General features: G+C 38.0%; 2 protein-coding genes across 2 annotated transcripts; one reads left to right on the top strand and one right to left on the bottom strand.

Moving 5' to 3' along the window:
• Nucleotides 1-263: 263 nt before the first annotated feature.
• On the bottom strand, nucleotides 264-16,053 carry aars1 (alanyl-tRNA synthetase 1). Its single transcript, XM_067500110.1, has 20 exons — nucleotides 15,898-16,053; nucleotides 13,760-13,917; nucleotides 13,401-13,589; nucleotides 13,011-13,156; nucleotides 12,021-12,212; nucleotides 11,251-11,395; nucleotides 10,692-10,837; nucleotides 10,292-10,400; nucleotides 9,524-9,674; nucleotides 8,521-8,645; nucleotides 7,517-7,661; nucleotides 7,247-7,425; nucleotides 7,007-7,120; nucleotides 6,723-6,929; nucleotides 6,351-6,535; nucleotides 4,596-4,704; nucleotides 3,962-4,075; nucleotides 3,654-3,860; nucleotides 1,591-1,704; nucleotides 264-1,516 (listed from the first exon to the last, which is right to left on the bottom strand). Exons 2-20 carry the CDS (start codon nucleotides 13,901-13,903, stop codon nucleotides 1,337-1,339), a joined length of 2,901 nt encoding a protein of 966 aa, XP_067356211.1. The 5' UTR covers nucleotides 13,904-13,917; nucleotides 15,898-16,053; the 3' UTR covers nucleotides 264-1,336.
• Nucleotides 16,054-16,533: 480 nt separating this feature from the next.
• Nucleotides 16,534-18,177, top strand: exosc6 (exosome component 6). Its single transcript, XM_067500111.1, has 2 exons — nucleotides 16,534-16,857; nucleotides 17,381-18,177. The coding sequence occupies exons 1-2, from the start codon at nucleotides 16,580-16,582 to the stop codon at nucleotides 17,925-17,927; spliced, it is 825 nt and encodes a 274-aa protein (XP_067356212.1). The 5' UTR covers nucleotides 16,534-16,579; the 3' UTR covers nucleotides 17,928-18,177.
• The last annotated feature ends 1,761 nt before the right edge of the window (nucleotides 18,178-19,938 follow it).

Below are 19,938 nucleotides of genomic sequence, written 5' to 3'. Positions count from 1 at the left end.
TATCACCTCATATACCTTGTTTTTCTAAACTCTAAAATCCTCTTTATATAACAAGTTTATGCAACTATACTAACATATGGTACAATAAAATGTGTTTTCACTGTTATCTTCATTTTGACAGGTTTATGTTTCTTATGAACATCCTCAATATTTTGTTCAGTGCGCCGTATCGAACAATCTCATTCTAACCTTGCCGTGTAATCAACTAGATCTGCATTGCCTCCTTGTAATTAATCACCACTATAATAATGAAACATTTCAAATGAACATTTGGCATTCACCAGTTGCATTTATTCCTATAAGGTGACATTTCTTAGACATGGAGCAGCTACAATGATCAAAGACATTCTCCATTGATATTAAATGTCAGGGAAATTAAGATACACAGATTAATCACTGGACACACTCAATCATTTTATACAGTTAATGAATTGTTAATTTACTAAATTAAACCAAGTGGCTTATTAAACATGTCAGATAATGGCTCGTTATTGAAAAGCAAGACTATGATACAGCTACACTGTGCAATTTTCGTCAGATCAATCACAGGAGAGACTTCAAGCTTTGACCCACACAGATGGACGGACCCACTGCAGCCAACAACAGACACATTTGGGTATACTGTACCTGAATAATTTAAGGGCTAAGCTGACTTTTCCACGATGAGCCTAAGTAAGCCAAGTCAAACTGTTTAAGTGTTGCAGTTTAAAGCAACTCTGAACAAGTGGGAAAGACAAAGTGCATTAGTTTGTTGCTGTCTGAATGAACAGTGACATGAAACAGAGGTGGGAAAGACAATTACCAACTTTGTGCTCAGAACAGGAGCCTCAGAGGGAAACTACTGTTTTTGTTGCATTATCTGAGCTGTACAGTGCTTGTCTATAAGAAACATTCCTTTTCTTTTCCTCTGTACACATGCAATAATGAAGTGGGCACGTACTAAAATAAATTCCTCAAATCATCTGAGGGCCTTAGTCTGCTAACTGGTTCAAAAGCTCTCCTTAAGTAATCAAGCATTTCCATAGAGATGAGTTTTACAGCAGCAAGTCAGCGGTAATACTTCTAACCAATAAAAAGTGGCTCATTTACTGTTGGCTGAGTGTCTGTGGTCATCTGTGAACATGGAGCCAACAAATAGTTTTGTTTGTGACCCAAAGGGAGAAGAATGGGGATGAGATGAGAAAGGTAATAGGGGAAAGAAATAAGAATGTTTGACTTCTAACTCTGTTAAGACTCTGGGCTATTTCAATAACAACATATTTCCATTATACGCCCATCCTGTATTTCCAAACACCCTTTCTCCTCTCTCCTACCACACACCACTCTCTCTCTTTTTTTAGTTCTCTCCCAGTTTGAGTCTTGCAAACTCATTGGCCATCTGTAGCGCCTCCTGTAGGCACTGTGTGTTCCTGCCTGCAGCTTGGGCAGACATGTCTTTGCCGCCTCCTTTACCATCCAGCAGGGGGCACAACTCCTGAACCCACTCGCTGGCCTTCAGGCCACGGTTGACCACCTCCTAAAGAGAAGAGGAGCAATATTAGTGAGTCTGTTATCGTTTTTGCTCTAAAAGTCTGGTTGAACAGATTTTACCTGTGGGACTTGACACAAGCATGTGATCTTGCCAGCGTCAGGGTCTACTGCGAAGAGCATCGCAGCGGTTTGAGGGGAATTTGATTTCAGCAGCTTCAATGACTCGTTCAGAGCCTGGGAGAGACAAAGGGAAGGAGGAAGTAAAGAAGCAGAGTGAGAGAAAAAAGCTCCTAATCAGCACTATTGATGTCTCAAGGTCAAAAGTAAGGGGCCACAGAGCTGATTTGTGGTCCCGTGGCAATAATACAATGAGATAAGCTATAAGACTGGGAAAATAGGCAATACTGCAGAGAGAAAGTGGATTTTAATAGTGTTTGCACTTTTTATTGTTGTACAGAATACCAATGAAGTCTTCTGGTTTGGATTACAGGTTTATTCTTGGATATCAATGCAGGATCTTCTTTTACAATGGCAACATTTTCTTTTAGGCTGGTATGCCAAGTACAGAAAGGGCTTAGTACAAATTCTGGTGTTGGTTTTCAGTCCACTTTTCAACACACTTGATTTTGAAGGTTGTTAAAAATGCAGCTTTTTCTCACCTAAAGCTGAAACGATTTCTCAAGAAACTAAAGTAATTTGGCTATTCAAAACAAGTTCATAAAACAATTATATCCAGCTCACTGTTCATTATTACTGTCAAACAATGCTCCGTGTGTTTGCAAGGATTCCAAAATGCAGTGACAGACTAAAGTAAGGGGTAAAGACAGGAGTCCGGACAGAGAAAACGACAGAGAGGGTCCAAAATCTGGAATCAATTTAGGCTGGAAACTGTACGAAACAAAAGCTAATGTTACAATATCGAAATACCGAGCCACAATATTGCCTAAATGGCAATGCTTCAACATCTCTCCAGGAAATAGCCAGTCCACAGAGTGGAGCCAAGGTAACGTTAACTTTAAATTTAGAAAGTAATTAAAAGCAAATTAATATGGTTGTTAACAATGATATTCTCATGTTTGTTCAAGAAAATAACCACAGAAAATGAAATAGTGAACTTCATGCGTATTATAAGAGTAAGGGATAACACTGGGTCGGAGTGCAGCAGAACTGATCTTTGCCAATAGTGGGTCCCCCACCAGCACTTTTGTTTAGAACATTGGGGCTCAGACAGTCTCACTCTGGGAAAAGAAATTGCATCTTGACAGGATCTATTTGTTTCTCCAGATTGACAGATAAGGTGCTTTTTTAAATACACAAAAAATTCCTGTATTTATTAACTTTTTGGGCTGTTGGGGGTTCAGTGTCTTGCCCTGGGACACATCGACATACAGCTGTGACCGGGGATCGAACCACTGATCCTGCAGTCAGTGGAGGACTGTGTTTACCAACTGAGCTACTTATTTAAATCATTTATTATGACAGATCTGCTGTGCCCTTTTATTGTAGCCTAACAAGCCCAAACTTTTTTCTATACAGCAAACAGTGCCACTGTTGTACACAGATCCAAAGTCTCTACCGTGAAACAAAGCAGGTCTGTTCAGGATGTGTTCAACCTTATCAAATCTGGTTTTTATTTCACCCAGCTAGGGCAACTGGCCACCCCTAACTCAATACTGGCTTCTGTCAGTCCACTTCTATACAAATGATTTGATTTTTTGTAGACTACTCAAACTTTTAGTCATTCTATATGAGTGGTATTAAAAGTTGTAGTAAAACAACAAGGTTTTCAAGGTACTAATATACTTCATTTTAAGTTACTTTTACCATGTTAGAATTCAGGCAGTATTGTACTTTCCCACTACATTAACAACTTTACAGATTTTTTATACAAATTTTTTTTATACAAAAACAATTAAAAAAGTACTATAAGATAAATTATTATGGAATAACCACCTGTCAGTACAGTAAGAAGTTAAATGTACTAAAGGGTTTAGATTATGCTAACGTCTACAATTTAAGCGTTAAAAAAGTAGTTAAAGTAATAATTTGTTGTTTTTTTGTTTTGAAACACCTGTCTTATTTTTTTATTTTGTATTGCTCATTAAAAAAGCTTAATTATTTGTGATCCAGTTGATCCATTGAATTATCGATAGAATACTCGATAGCTATAGCCTTACTCTCACCTTTGCTGAGGCTCCAGTCTCCATCTCCATAATGAGCAGTGGTTGGTTGGGGTTGCTTTCAATGACTTCCTTGGTCTTTTCTAGGACTCTCTTCTGGATGTCAGCCTTGTAAGAGCGGTCCAGGTCATCCATGGTCTTCTTCAGGCCCTTCAGGGTTTCCCTCATGTCATCTTTCTGCCACTGGGAGATTACTGCTGTGCCTATGGACTGCCGAGAGGACAGACATGTTGAAAACACAGCTTTCTGCTGCCATGTTATGGAGTTTTGTAAAATTAATATTAAAAAAAAAAAAAAAAAAAAGGACTTACCTCTGTCATATCAGCGATCTCCTTCTGAATGTCCTTGTTCGGGGCCTTCTGCTGCTTCACTTTGTCTCCTAGCGCAGACAGTGACAGGCGCAGGGCATCTGCTTTCCTCTGGGCCTGGTAGACATCAGACAGAGAGGTGTGAGCAGTAGGCAGAAGTGAAACAAGGGCAAAAAAGTGGGTGGAAGCAAACAGAAAACAGGAAAAGGATAAAGACATGGATCAAACAGAAAGTGTTTAAAAATAGTAAAATTTGTCCTTGGGGCCTGTAAAGGGGGGGGAAATGCTAAATGTTCTTCTCCAGCTCCAAGTCTAAACAAGCTTCATTAAAGATTCATTAGCAGGGTGCTTTTTCTAACCAAAATAAGACAAGGTCAGTCACATATTTTCAATACATTTTTTTTATTGTTGTAAATGGCAAAAAAATTAGTAGTCTTTTTACTCTCCCTTCTATGAACATTTGTATATGAGTCTAATAATAGAAGCAAGTGCATCTGTAAAGAGAGAGAGAGAGAGAGAGAGAGAGAGAGAGAGAGAGAGAGAGAGAGAGAGAGAGAGAGAGAGAGAGAGAGAGAGAGAGAAAGAGCGAGAAAAAGAGACTGTGTGTGTCTGTGCGATTGTGCATGCATGTCCTGACCTTCTGGGCTTCTGCTCCTGTCACAGCAACAATGCGGCGGATGCCCTTAGCGATGGCCTCCTCTGAGACGATGACAAACGGTGCGGCATGGCCCGAGTTCTGCAGATGGCTGCAGTTAACAGAAAGCACATTACCAACACTGTTACACAACTGAGGGAGACAGATGAGAAGGAGCGCGCCAAGGAGCAGAGGACGAGGAGGAGGAACGGCAGGAACAAGGGATTCTTTGAGGTGGCCACTGATTAAAAACAACATCAAGGACATCGGGATCCACTACATCTGTTCACTAACAGCCGGCTTCATGCAAATATCATATAACTCTATACACATGCTGGCTTGTTTTTTATACACTAAAAATACTGCTTGAAAATAATTCTGACTCAGCCAGTAACCAAATCAAATGAAAAGTGTTGCTAATATCTTTTGAGAGCACAGACGTCTTGTTATTCAGGTGCATTTTACCACCAGCACCAGGGAGATCTGACACTTCTAAAGCGTGTCAGCTTCATGCATTTATTCAGAAACAACTCAAACTCTTAATGCAAGGTATGTTATCTGAGTGTTCACAGTTTCAAAATGAAGCAGGAGCTCAGGTAACAAAATGCACCAAACTGTTGTGCGTTTTTGTTCCATTTCTTTACTATCCTGGGTGAAAGAAAAAAGAAAAAAGAAAATGTTTTCTTGATAGAAGGTCAACATTGACCAATGAAAGATTATGTTTATTAACAACAATTATGGAGCACGCAGTTAAATACAATGAAATCTAACAACAAAAATGGCTGCCTGACAAACTATTTAACAAACTATAACAGACAGAAATACATTGTAATACATGTAATGTTCTCTTTTAGGGTATCCTAACCATAAAATATAATAATTAACTTTAACCAGTAAGTTCACATCACTAAAGCTGATTAAGTATTGAATTAACAGTCTAATGCCTTAATATTTTATTGGTTTATTTTACGGTTAGTATTCGTATTAGTATTAAATACAAATTTGTACTTTTTAATTTCATTCCCTGTTGGATTTCATCTAATTTGTAAAGTACTTTAATATGTTGTCATAAGTGGTGATTATATTAGTCAGAATTATTAAAATATTGTGCAGCTTTCAGTAGCCTGAAAGATTTAATTTCCCATTTACACTTCTGTTCATGCAGTCACACGTGTAACCAAGAATATTTTATTCAATATTTAAATTTCTAGGTTGAACATTTAAATTCTACATTACTTATTATGCATGTAACTGTAATGTCGAAGTAATCTAGGTTGTCTTGGTCCATTATAGTAATAAGGCCTTGGTACACTGTCAGCAACACATGAAGCAATACAAATCACTTCCATCCGGAAATAAAATACTAAAAACAATCAAATAAATAAATAAAAATGACCTTATAAGTATATACTCATATTAGACATCAAACTGTATCAAACTAGTGAAGTTACTTTGAACCAGTGGGCTTTTCTGGAATGTTGTCTCTGCTTTTTGTCCTAGCAGCCACAACTTGAAACATGGAAATATAAATTAATTTTACACCTTTGTGTTAAGTAACAGCAGATTAAGAAAGTTACATTCCTAACTAAGCTAAACTTGAAAATAAGTTAAAAATGGTTAATGCATGTCTTCTTTCGCAGCTGAACTTAAGGTTAGTGATTTAAGATAGCACGCATTTGTGCACAATCATGGGCTGGTACGTTTTTTTTATGCACAAGCAAACCCAAATAAAAAAAGAAGTAAAAACTCCATACTTACGTTCCACCACAAAACTCAATAGAGGTGAGGGTACCAGCTGCACCGTTGGGATCATCCAGCAGGTCCTGAACGGGGATACCAATAGACACGACTCTGACTGGATCAGGATAAGTCTCATCAAACACAGCGCGCAAACCCTGAATGGCCTTGGCTTCAGCTAGAGGGGCTTCCATGGCGTATACTGGCTGGAGATATTGAAGTATGGGGGAAAGGCATTGTCAATATTCATGAATTATTTTTACACTTAAGTAAAAATGAATTTCTATGGCTTCATTATCCTTCAGTGGGAGACACTAAAATACAGTTTGTTTTTCTATTTAAAAGAAGTCACAATTGCCAACACCATGTTTTAACATGCATTACTCTACTGACCTTAGCATCTTTTATCATGGCACAAGCAATTTCCTCAGTCTTGCGGACCTGTTCTGTGGTCAGGGCACCTTTAGCACTGAAGTCAAAGCGCAGGCGGTCAGGGGCGACCAGAGAGCCTTTCTGATCCGCTTCCCCCAAAACTGAACGCAGGGCATAATTGAGGATATGTGTAGCTGTGTGGTTGCTCATGATGGGCCTACGACGTGCCTGGAAAGACAATATTAATAGTTATTTGTCACTTAAATTCTATAAGCAAAAACAAAACTAAACAAAATCCAGCATACCTCATCTACATGCAAGGTGACTTGGTCTCCAACCTTCAGCGTTCCATAGACAGTCCCAACATGAAGAACATAACCTCCTCTAACCTGTGTGTTCTTCACTGTGAACTCCATCCGCTGCAAAGAAAGAAAAAAAAAATTCTAGATTTTGAAAATAAAAAACTGTAATATAACAAATATGAAAAAAATGCACACAGTGGCACTTTTGCTTTTTAACATTATCATCAATGTAGGTACACTTGCATCGTCTCCGTTGTCGTCCTCTCGAAGCATGTAGCCCTCGTCAAACGTCTGTCCACCCTGCTCAGCGTAGAAGGATGTTTGGTTCAGCAACACACCACACTCCTGACCAGTGGTCACTTCATTACAGAAGGCGCGGTCGCGACGCAGTGCTAGCACTTTGGCTGAAGCTTGTTCAAACTCTAAACAAACAAAATGTATGTGCCTGAACGCCCAGAAAACACGAACATACCACTAAGCTAAGGTCTGTTAATGAGACAGCTTGTGACTAACCATAGTTTCCATTTTCGCCTGAGGTGTATTTGTATTTAGGAGAATCATCTGTAGCCGGTATCTTCTTGTTCCTTAGCTCTTCGATAGCATAGATGTCCAACATGATGTGGTCCTCATCTCCAGCACCCTTACCCTGGGACTTTAACTACACACAGACATGCATACAGACACACAAATGTATTGTCATTCAGTTATAACTTAAAACTCTTTTAGCTCAAAAGACTGCCTCATTAGTTGAGAGGAAACTTGAAAACATCTTAAAGATAAATTAATAAAAAAGACATTTTGTAAGTTACATAATTACAGCATTGTTTTCATAGTAAGAGCAAATCATATTGATTATCTGCAATTTAATTTTGTCACTAGATAAAGATGTTTCAAAATATGTTAATTCAGGTCATACATTGACCTACTCCGATTTAATTTAAAATCTTCAGTAAGCATATGGTAAATTAATACCTCTGACTTTTTTCCAGTGTTTAGTGACTTGTGATAACAAACCCTTACACCACCAGACAAAGAAAGGAGGGCTGCTGAATAAAAACCCTAGATTGTACAGGTGTACCTGATTAACTGATGTACATCAGAAAACGAAAGGACGAAATTTAAGGGAAGTGTGTAAACTCTCCCATCTGGTATGAATCACAACAGCAGTGTCAGTAGCGAGAGAGACAGTAATTCTCTGTGATGTGCTGAACAGCAGTTCAACACTGTTCTGAGGCTGCATTGTTGTATAAAAGTAATCAATCTTTTTGCTAAATCAGACAACAAGGGATCAGCATAGACCTGTAAAGTAAATTAGGGTTTATTTAAAAAGCAGGTGCATGGCTCCTGATTTTGACTAACATTGCAATACTGGAGAATGCTGACACAAGTGAAAATAGTGTACCCACAGGAGAGGACAAAAAAAAAAATATAATAATAAAAACACTGCTCAGTGGTGTTTCTTCTCACAGAACTTAGTGTAAATCTTTACCACTTCGCCAGTACTTTCATCTTCTCACCTGTGCTGCCTTCTTCTCCTCTTCAAAGGCAGCCATGTCCACTGCCATGCCCTTTTCCTCTGCGATGAGGGAGGTCAGGTCCAGAGGGAAGCCGTATGTGTCATACAACAGCCATGCTGTGTCACCTGAAACCACAGACAGAAAGAGAGAAAGCTGCTTGACATGCAGATGTGTGAAGCAACCATGCTCACAAAGTAAACATAGCAGAAGTAAATATATTATTCCTCCAAAACAATGAAATCATATTTTTGATTAATCGGTAAGAAGCTAGATATAAAAAAGCAGTACGTTTTGGTCTTTGCTCTTATTGCTTTTCCAACAATTCAACTGGACACTGTTATTCCTGTATTTTGGCATTTGTAGAATCTCGGTTTGGCTGAATGCACAAATGATACCATTATTAATTTCATCCCCAGATGAAATTAATTAGCAAGCTTGAGACAGCACACCAATCTGTCAGAGAAATCCAAAACAGTGTAGCCTAAGAACCCAGAAGCTGGATGTGCATCAATTTGTTTGTCATCTGAATCTATGTTGTGACACAACTTTCCCCAAATAGACGCTGTGTAAAGTGTAAATAAAAATAAAGTGATAAAAATTGCAAATCACTGACATGGAAAATAGTAAAAAGAGAATATGTCAAGTTTTTCAACTGAGATTGTTTTGTGTATGTGTGGGGAGTCCAGTAAAAAACCTGAAATTGTTTTTTTTTTTTCATGGAAACCCCATCCTCCATTGTCAAAAGGCTAGAGGGATCATCTGACTTGTGTCAGATTGTGTCAGATGCCTACCCACAAAATGTGTGGGTAGGTGACACAATTTTGAAGGCCAGTACTCAACAATATATACAGATTTCAGAGGAACAAGCTTACTTTTTTTAGAGAAGGTCTTGCTTTTGTCATTAAAACAATGCCAAACCATATTCTGTACATATTACAAGTTAGAGCTAGAAAAGTCAGAAGACAAAGCCCACAGAGAAAGTTACTTATCAAGTGTGTCTTACCTGGGATGATTTTGCTGTCTCCCAGGCTCCCGATCTTCCTATCAAGGATACGGCGTCCCCTGCTGAGGGTTTTGAGGAACTGTTCCTCCTCCTCATTAATAATGTCCTTCACTATTTCTGGGTCTTTCTTCAACTCCGGAAATGCATCACCCTGGAGAATGAGAACAAATTAATATGGGAAGCAAAGATGAAGAAGAAGTAGAGACATGAGATGAAAGATATAGAGAAGACAGAAACACACGTACCCATTTATAGCATTAGTAAATAACTGGATGCGAGATGTTACTATGGTGTTAAATAGTGTTAAAAACAATTTTTTCTTTTCTTTACAGTGAATCAAAGAGAACTCAGCCTTATCGAATGCTTTTTCAAATCAATTGCATCTTTACAACCATAATAAAACAGAGTGAATACCTACAGCACAAGAAAAGCACATTAAAGGTTATTTTATTATACTGCACATGGAAATATATTTTGATAACTAATTTAGGTAGCCTATAAGTACATAAAAATACGGTTAAAATCTCAAATTTGGACAACAGAAATCCTTAAAACAATAAAGTGATATGCAAACTATAATTTTGCATGGCCCTACCTGAATAGACAGGATTGTCAAAATATCCCTATGTAATAATAAACACAGTTGAGTCCATGTAAATAGAGAACTATTCAAAGACACAGTCATTTTTAAATAAGTGATTTAGTTTAAGAAATATATAAAAAAAGATCATTAAAAAATAAACTGGTTTAACATGAAGAAAATCTTACCAGAGAATCGACCACCACATCCACCAAAGATGCAAAAAAGCCTCTCTGAGCCCCTAGCTTTTCATGGGAGTAACGAACTGCACGACGCAGGATCCTCCTCAACACATACCTAAAAGTAATAAAGAGAAAAATATACTACAAATTTACTGCACAACATTAGATACCTGAACACATTGTCTGACCCCTTGTATAATTTTGTATTATTACCATTTGTTTTTATTGAGGTATTATTGCCAGGAGTAAACATGTGCATGTAACAAGTAACAATTCGTTAACATTGAGATTTTTATAAGTGTTTATTTGACAACTTTAGTACAACTCTGTTAAACACATTATACTACATTGTTTTTTACATTTACAGTTCTCTCTCTTTTTTAACCCCTAGATTTTCTTGTCTTACCCTCTTCCTGTGTTGTCAGGCCGACCGCCATCTGATAAGGCAATTGTGATGGTGCGAGCGTGGTCAGCCAGCACACGATAGGCCATGTCAATGCCGTCAGCATCCTCAGCACCTACTTTACCGGTGTAAGGACGAGCACCTGTACCCTGAAAAAACACAAATTACAGTATGTTTTAACTGCATGGCTGGATCAGTGGCTCCAAACATTTTTGTCTTACATACACTCACTTCTACAAACAGCTAAAATGTGCTCTGCTGTATACTTGCATGACCTTGGACTGTGTAGTGAAAGAGCAAACAATTGAATGCTGTTAAGTATCTCACTTGGAAAGACTCGGTGTCCAGATTCCCTGGGCTAAATAATAACTACAGCTAAAAATCGTAACTAATAGAATTAAAAATTAAACCAAAACTACTAATCAGATTTTGGGGCTAATTTTGACGGTGACAGCATTAGTGGTTGCTAACTTCCAGTACAGATAAACCAGCTGCTTCTCACATTGTTACAATTACCCTAAAGACTTTATTGAATATAGGTTTATCTGGGGCATTTCAGCACCTTCTGAATGGCTTCAAAATATGGGATGAAGAGGTCAGTGTCATAGTTGGACATTTTGTTCTGCAGTACGGACACCAGGCGCTCCAGACCCATGCCTGTGTCAATGCTCTTCTTAGGCAGTGGCTTGAGCTCCGTCTCTGACTCTCTGAGTAGTGTAAATAAGAAGATGAAAGTTACAAACACAGTCATTTTATTTGGACAATTTAAAAACCTTTCAACAATAAGGAAGGTTAAGGGTTACTTGACCTATATATATCAGCTTTTTAAGCAATTTCTTCTGGGCTACTATTTTAAATAGACATCAGATAACATAAAAACAACTAAACTTTTGGGTGTGAATAGTATAGGGAACTGTAAAGGTGAATAGAGAGGGTGTACACATTTGATTTAATAAAACAAATGACAATAAAAGGTGTGTGTAAGCAAATTATTTGACAGGAAGGAGCCATCCAGGTTTTAGCTAATGTTTTAAAGACACTGCATCTTTTTTGAAGAGTCTCCATCATTGTTTAACATACAGAAGGTTACAGAATGTAAACAGACTTGGTTGAAATTAAACAGGTACTGATTTCATATTTAAATGTTACATTAAAAAGTCCAGTCATTGTGGTCTACCATGAGAGAAGCCTCGTCTCAAAGCTTAGAACATTTCACAAATATAAGACTTTAGGACATTTTAAAAATCTATATTAAGATACTGTTTGACTTTTCAAGGATATGGAAGCCTTGCTTAACATGCCCTGATCAGCGTTTGTGTGTGAGTCAGTTACCTGTTGAACTGGATGAACACCAGGTTCCAGATCTCCAAGACATTGGGATCATCCATATTCACCAGGTGAGAGGCGTCTCTACCCCCAATGCGGTCATAGTGGATCTCACTGCAAGGACCACAGGGACCAGTGTCTCCCATTTCCCAGAAGTTATCTTTCATACTGCCCGGCAGAATGCGAGCCTCGTCCATCCTAAGAGAAACACAGCAATCACAGAGTGTATTTTGATTAAATTAGTGCTGAAATTAACTGATAAGTTGATGTTTGTGTAGAGTGGGAAAAGTGCAAAAGCCTACAATCTAAAAGCAACACAAATTATATATATTTACCCACTGATATTTAAGGATTGTCATGAAACAGCTTATTTAAATAGAAATCAAATCAGAAAAATAGGATACATGAATTAAAAAGCTGAAAGCATGTCTGGGACAGATATTTGCATAAATATCCTTACAAAGAAGAAAAGAAGCAACAAAACCACGTGATTTTTTTGTTTACTTTAAACAAAAAGGAGACATCTAAGAGTCTAACTAAAAACTCTGACCCTTGAAATTAAATAAGTAAACTGTACATGGCTACACCGTTCAACATAAAGTGAAAAATGTTTCATGTGACATAAAAAGATAAATAATGAGACATGATTTCAGACAAGCAGGTGGAGAAATGGAAACAGTCTACTCCAAGCTGTTGTTGTAAACAGTGTAGTTATGGCATGGGACAAGGTTAGGAGAAGAAAGGCAGTTCCCCAGGTAATGATCACATGATATTATGGAAACATAATGTCTCATCATCAATATTAGCTCTTTTGCAGCATTCATGCAGACACGCAATGCAAGAAGCGAAATTTATTTCGGTGAGGCAGCAATTACTGAAGGTCAAAAATAATTCATAGTAGATAGTTATAATTTTAAAGTTACTCAAAGATGTACCCAAAACAAATGCTTTAATTTGGTGTGTTAACTAATTCATCTCATTCCCAGTCAGACTTACCCTAAGTCGATCCAAATCTGCTTACACTCCAGGTCAGGCTCCAGGCCTGCTTCTTCGTTACCCCCAAAGTACGTGACATAGAGACGATCTATAGAAATACCAAACTCCTGGGTCAGCAGCTCCAAGGCCATCTTGCAGGCAAGATGCTGCGGGGGGGGGGGGTCGGATAATCCAGTGTGAACAGGAAAAGAGCCAAAATGTACCAAACATTTTCCCAAAGTCCATGACTGATAAGATAGCAACTTTGTTTGGCTTTTAGCAGGTTTTAGTGATAATAATTCCTATTACATGTACTATTCTGTATCAAGTGATAACAGTTTTGAGCACATTATGCACCCCTAACTATAAGATCACAAAAAAGTGACACAACTGAAACAGATGACAGCATACCTTAAAATAGTCGCCAAAGGACCAGGACCCCAGCATCTCAAAAAAAGTGTGGTGATAGACATCTTTACCCACATCATCCAAGTCGTTGTGTTTACCTCCTGCACGTATACACTTTTGGGTGTTGGCAGCTCGACGCAACCTGGCCATAGGGTGGGATGGATCAATGGTGTTGAGGAAGATGGGCTTGTACTATAAAGGAAGGGGTACGCAAAGATTTAAGCATAGAATTTCTCGAAATAATAGAAATTTTAAGTTCATAAATTTAGCACATGAAATCAGCGGGTACAAATCAGTAATCCAGCCTGAAGGATAGAGGCACAAATATTTGGAAAACATGTAAAAAAGTATGAGCAAAGTACCTGGTTCATGCCCGCATTAGCAAAGAGAAGAGTTGGGTCATCCAGCGGGATGGTGGATGATGAATGGACATACTGGTGATCATAGCGACGGAAGAAGTCGATAAACTTCTCACGGATTTGAGCTGCACTCAATGAGGAATCCATTCTGAATCAGCTCTCTGGACAAAAATACACAAAAACTGAAAGTGAATACCATAATACTATCAAAGATCTTTAAATTGGCAGTTCTCAAAAGTTTAAGAGTAAAAGCCATCTTTAATTTAGCTTAATAAATGTGTTGTGGCTTTCTGACTGAGAAAATAAGCATTTATATGTGGAACATACCTTATGGAACATACCAAGGCAATCAAAACAGAAACTGGTCTGAGCATGTGACAAAGAGTAGCCTGACCAAGTTTACTGCCCTTTGTGTTTTAATGTTTTAATAGTGGGCATGGCAGATCAGTGGTAGAGCATTGGGTTGTGATGCAGAAAACAACGAGTTTGAATCCCATGCCACCACGTCGCCCTGTCCAGCCACCAAAGGCAACCTTGGTGCCGGTCCTAAGCTGGTATTAAAAAACAAATGGAAGGGTTGTGGCAGGAAGGGGAATTGGTGAAGAAAAACTTCTGCCAAATCAACGTGTGGAACTTTTTCTACTGTGGCGACGCCTGAAAGGACAAGCCACATATAGCAATTTCCTGCATTTATTACATGAACAGAAGCTGAGTGAATGTCTGAGACCAGAGGTCCTTCTAAATAGGCCATATATATAAATAAAACGAGGGAAAAGTACAGCTTAAGGAATGATGTTGTTTGTTGCCCAATCACTATTATAAAAATAAGTTTTGCATGTTATCTTAAGAGAAAGGATTAATCTGGGCCCACAGTAAGGGTGGCAATTTACAGGTTGTGGGATTACCAAATGTTACAATTTTGTCATACTGTCTACATTACGTGAAGTGTTTATGTAATTAAGTGCCACTGGTTCATTTTGGGAATAGCTAAAAATTCGAAAAAAATTTTTTCGTATAGATCTTTGTATTCAACATTTTCAACATTTTTAAATCACAAAGTTAAGCAGTAATTTGGTCCATTGGCACTTCTGTGGTGTTTTACAGTAAAATCTGATATGAAGATTGGGGAGGCCTGAAGCAGCAGCCATGATGGAAGGCAGGAAAAAATCCTTAAGATTGCTTGTTCATTGCTAGATTTCAAAGTCTGCCTCTCTAAACATGCTACTGGAAATTGAACACCTTCACAATTAAAATAAGTCATCTTCAGAAAAAAAAAGGTGTGATGTGCATTTTGTCTTATCTAAATATTTATGCACTAAATACATAGTTAATAAAATTAGATGCAGACCCACTCTTTACTTGATAATGTATTATGTGAGCTACACAGAAATCAAAGCCTTAAAACCTACACGTGTTAATATTCTTTTTTTGTCAGTTTAGTAATGATGTTTTTTTCTGTGGCTGGCAACCACAGATAAGACTTGTTTAGGTGATAGAATTGAATGTACAGCCTCTGTGAGAAACAGAGTGTTTGAAAAACTGTGTGCTGAGGAAAAACGCTTAAGTATATAAATGATGACATAAAAAGGATCAACATAATAGACTTTATTTTCATGTGTCATAACTACCCTGACAGCGTGTATATCAGTATCTCTACAGAACCAAAGTGTGGAGCAGATCTGTGCTTCTTAAAACGTGCTCTAACTTAACCCGATGACTTCACATAGAGACTTAAAATTTATATTACTCCGCAGGTATAACATTAGGTCTCAAATGATTTTTCTTTTCTAATGTTCACTGAAATCAGTTCTTTACAATAGGAAATTTAAACCTCAGCAGTTAATACCCAATTGGTGCCTAAATATCGGCAGTCATATCAGACAAAATCAATTCTCTCAAACAGCTTGTAAAAACAATGCCACGCTGCATTAATGCGTCGTCGTCTGATTGTAAACTGTTGTATTGAACAAAGACTCTAACTTGACAAGCAGACGTTAGCAAGCTAGATGCTAGCCTTACTGGCTACCGTTTATGGTCAGCCTCAGAGAGATTTAATCCATACTAACAGACACATCTATTTATTTGTTGTTATGCTACATATAATTTATTTCAACCCCGTCTTGGCGAATAATAATACTCACAGAAGTCGCTATTCTCACACTATGATTCAGTTACAGCTCCCCAAACACACTGCCAAAGCCCACGCCGCTCGACCAGAAGGAAGTCGAACAAGAGTCAACGAACACTTCCATTGCAGTCTCCCATTGGTCCGACGCAACCGGTACGCCCGCAAATCTCAATTTGTATTGGGCAAGCGTAGTGTCAATCTTAACCAAGCCCGCCACGGTGATATACAAACGACCCGGCTTGGCTGATGCAATGAAAATTGTGTTGGTGTCATCTTTGTTGGATAAACAAAGGCGTTTGTGCAAAGACTCTTTATTAAAAGTGTCAAGTAAGAGGTTTCATCAGTTATAAATCGTAGGTTCCCAGGTATCATCAATATGTTTTGATTTGTTTTATATGAAATTACTATTAACTCTGCATCCCCATCCACTGTCATTCACACTGTTTCTGTTCAACTTATTTATTAATGTAACATAGCGTGAAGGGTGGGGTTTATTGCTGGACTACTGTGTCGTCCTACATTAGTTTTATTGGATGGACCTACAAAACTGCTAACTAAGAATAGTTGCCCGTCTGTCAGTGCCACACATGTGTGGAACCATTTCTCTACTTGCTGTGTTTCCTGGGGGCGCTAATTGCGTGCTGAATCGGTTCACACATTGCTGTTTGGTTCTGCGTAGTACAATTCATTGAGCCATGCCGACTGATACTAAACGAGTGCGGGGCCCAGAGGTCTCCCAGAGTCCGTCTCAGTTTGTGAATAAACCAGCGGGCGTAGACTCATCGCACGGCCTCAGAACGGACGGTCGGCAGCGGGATCAGGTAGATGTCCGGCCCATTTTTGTTCGGTGCGGGCTGGTGAGCCAGGCTAAAGGCTCTGCGTACATCGAAGCTGGAAACACCAAGTTGATGTGCTGCGTTTATGGTCCGAGAGAAACAGAGCGGAAAGATGAAACCGATATGAAATGTGGAAGGTGTGTAATGTTTTTATGTATTTATTTTATTGTCCTCGCTTCTTGACTTACAGGATGCTTAACTAGGTTAATGTTTAATAAGATTCAAATATTCATCCACGCTCTGGCATGGCCCAATTTCATATGGATGGTCAGAAATTGTCTTGGGTATTCCCTTGATAGCACATGCATCCTTTTGTTTAATTGTCTAATATTTTGAGATACTGGATGTTTCATAAGCTGGATGCCATTGTCATCAAAATTTAAAAAAGGCTTGACATGTATCACTATACATGTAATAAATATAGAAGTAGATTTTTACTTGAATTGACTAATGATACATTTTCTTTTCATGATATTCTTAAGTTTTAAGATTAGATAGATAGATATTATTTGACATTGTTTATTTCACCAAGGGGCATATTACTATTCCTAAGTGTTGTAGCATTAATAGTGTGTGAGGACCATCAAGGAGTGTTGTAACTCTTACTGGTATAAGAGTTTGTATGATGACAACAAAACTCTTGTCTCTCTGTGTATCTAGGTTGACTACTGACATGCGTTTTGCTCCATTTTCCTGCCCTGAGAGGGTTTCCTGGATTCAGGGGAACCAGGACAAGGACTTCTCTTTAATGCTGCACGAGAGTCTGCAGCCTACCCTGTGCCTCCACAAATATCCACGCTCTCAGATCGAGGTTAATGTGGTGGTTCTTGAAAACAGCGGGTCAGTTCTGGCCCATGCCATCACATGTGCTTCTCTTGCTCTTGCAGATGCAGGGATTGAAATGTACGATCTGGTGCTTGGTTGTTCCATTCGTCAGGATGGTGCTTCCTATGTAGTTGACCCTTCTTACACTGAGGAAAACAGCTGCAGCTCTGTCAGCAGCGAGAACCAGGGCCGTTTGACTGTGGCATTCCTCCCAAGCCTGAACCAAATTTCTGGGCTGCAGTCAGATGGGGAAATGACTGAAGAGACTATGACAGCTGGGGTTCGGACCTGCATTGAGGGATGTTATAAATTGTATCCTGTCATCCAGCAAGCCTTGACTAGTGCTGTGCGCAAAGCTGCTCTCCCACCATCAGAGAGCTGAGAGACTCAATAACCAACACCTACTCAGCTTAATGTTTTTCTACTGTTCAAGTCCTAGTCCTTACCCTAAAATACAACAGAATTTTCTATGTTGTAGATCTCTTTAAATTAAAATTTTAAAGTGTTTTTCTTTTATTAATCTATTAAGCCCTATAGCTCTCTGTTTCTTTGCAAATTTGGTGTTATGAAGCCTGCTCCCAGTACTAAGAAACTGAAATAACATTTTACTATTAAATTGAGACTTGAAGTCACGTTCTTGACCCTTGTTAAATCATCACATTATTGCCTGACTGCATAGACCAAGTTATTTTGAAAACTAAGAAGAAGAGACATAATTCCAACTGGCCTCCATGACTAGTGTTAGGTGTCGTAGAAGCTCAGATATTTTCTGGTTAATGAGATCCAGCACATTACACATACAGAGCAAATCGGGGAGTGTTATTAACCTTCAAAGGTAATTTTGAATTATCATTTCTGTTTCTAATTATATTATACATATTAGTAAATGTGAAACTAGTTCTTAGTGGACACTTAGCACTTACAGAGTAGCCTCATTAACTTTTGCGGTAAAAAAATGTAGATGCTAATAGGTCTGGTAGGGATTTCATTGAAGTAAGTACAAGCAATAAAACAGACTAAACAAAACACTTTCTCGTTCTGAATTTGAGAAGAAATGTGGGCTTGTAAGAAAGGATGATTTCAGTGATATTGTTCAAGCTCATCTAAAGTTTTATTTCTCCCACTTTGATGGTGTATGTGCTGACTCTTAAAAAAGCATGATTACTTTCAACACCATCTTGCACTCCACCTCCTTTTTCCTAGTAAAGGCATGTAGGGGGACGCAAACTTATCCTAAATCCTAATATAATAATTAGACTTCGAATCTTTGGTACTACTTTTAAAGGTGTTCCAGATGGTCCATGTGAGTTAATGAAAATTCAAATTAAATATAAAAATATTAGAGGGGGATGAGGAAAGAATTCTCAGTCTCATTATAGTATCTCATATTACCATCACAAAACGTCCTTTTTTACCATCCTTTTTTTATAAAAAAAAAATCTCTTAAAAATACAATATATTTTCATTCCAAAACCTTGATTTTTATTTCAAAATATTATGTTATGATTATAATGTGATAAAAAAAGTGAAGTCTTAATCCACAATTATAACATGAGAAAAAAAATTTTTATTATTTTTTTTTAGCAATTCCCCTCTTAGCAAGTCTACAACTGTATTTATTTTACAACTGCTGCACTGCCATAAATAATGCAATATTTAACACTGCAGATTAAAACATCAGGCATTGCAAGCTACTGAGAGAAAGAAATGGAATCACTATGAGTAATAGTTAAACAATTTGTGTGAATAGTTGAATCTGAAACTGTATATGAAGTTCTGAATAGTACGGCACTATATTCCCCTTTTTCTTTAATGAAAGTATGGAAACCCAGATGACCCATGCTATCCCAGCATTATTTGACAAGGTTCTGAAGAACATCTTGTGAATGCTTGGCTTATTCAGTTTTCAATTTCCCATAAATGTTCAGAGAGGTTGAGTTCAGTTTTACTCGATTAAAGTACATGAAACTCAGCACTCTTAGTCATCAAATAGTACTTGAAAAGATGATTAAGATTTTACTTTATCGTAGATAACAGATGGTTCTGTTACTCACTTGTTAGGTTTATATCTGCAACATATCTGCAATATTCATGCACTAATCCCAACTTTCAGTAAAAACCTGGACTACAGTTTTCGCCACTAGATGTCAGGAGCAGCTCATACTCTTTGACCACTTCATTAGGTACACCTGTACACTTGAATGCATTCCAATTCAGCCGCTCTGCCATACATTATACTTTAAAACATTATAGTTTCTCACTTTTTAAGATGAAACTGTCAGAAAGGTGATAATTCTATGTGTTTATTATTGAGGTCGAAATGGGTTGTGGAGTCATACTGGAATGCATTATGATGTCCACTATGACTAAGTGCTCCCTGAGTGTATATTAAT

The sequence above is a fragment of the Channa argus genome, chromosome 4 (genome assembly GCF_033026475.1).
Source record: "Channa argus isolate prfri chromosome 4, Channa argus male v1.0, whole genome shotgun sequence".
In the NCBI taxonomy this organism is placed as follows: Eukaryota; Metazoa; Chordata; class Actinopteri; order Anabantiformes; family Channidae; genus Channa; species Channa argus.
This window is presented reverse-complemented; position numbering and strand designations above follow the sequence as displayed.

What these genes read in the sequence shown, in the direction of transcription:
- aars1 (XM_067500110.1), bottom strand. Translation starts at nt 13,903, where the DNA reads ATGGATTCCTCATTGAGTGCAGCTCAAATCCGTGAGAAGTTTATCGAC. An exon ending in ATTGAGTTTTGTGGTGGAAC is followed by an intron (nt 4,705 to 6,350) that starts GTAAGTATGGAG and finishes TGTTAACTGCAG; the next exon opens with CCATCTGCAGAACTCGGGCC. An exon ending in AGATCGCTGATATGACAGAG is followed by an intron (nt 3,861 to 3,961) that starts GTAAGTCCTTTT and finishes TCCTCTCGGCAG; the next exon opens with TCCATAGGCACAGCAGTAAT.
- exosc6 (XM_067500111.1), top strand. Translation starts at nt 16,580, where the DNA reads ATGCCGACTGATACTAAACGAGTGCGGGGCCCAGAGGTCTCCCAGAGT. An exon ending in ACCGATATGAAATGTGGAAG is followed by an intron (nt 16,858 to 17,380) that starts GTGTGTAATGTT and finishes CTGTGTATCTAG; the next exon opens with GTTGACTACTGACATGCGTT.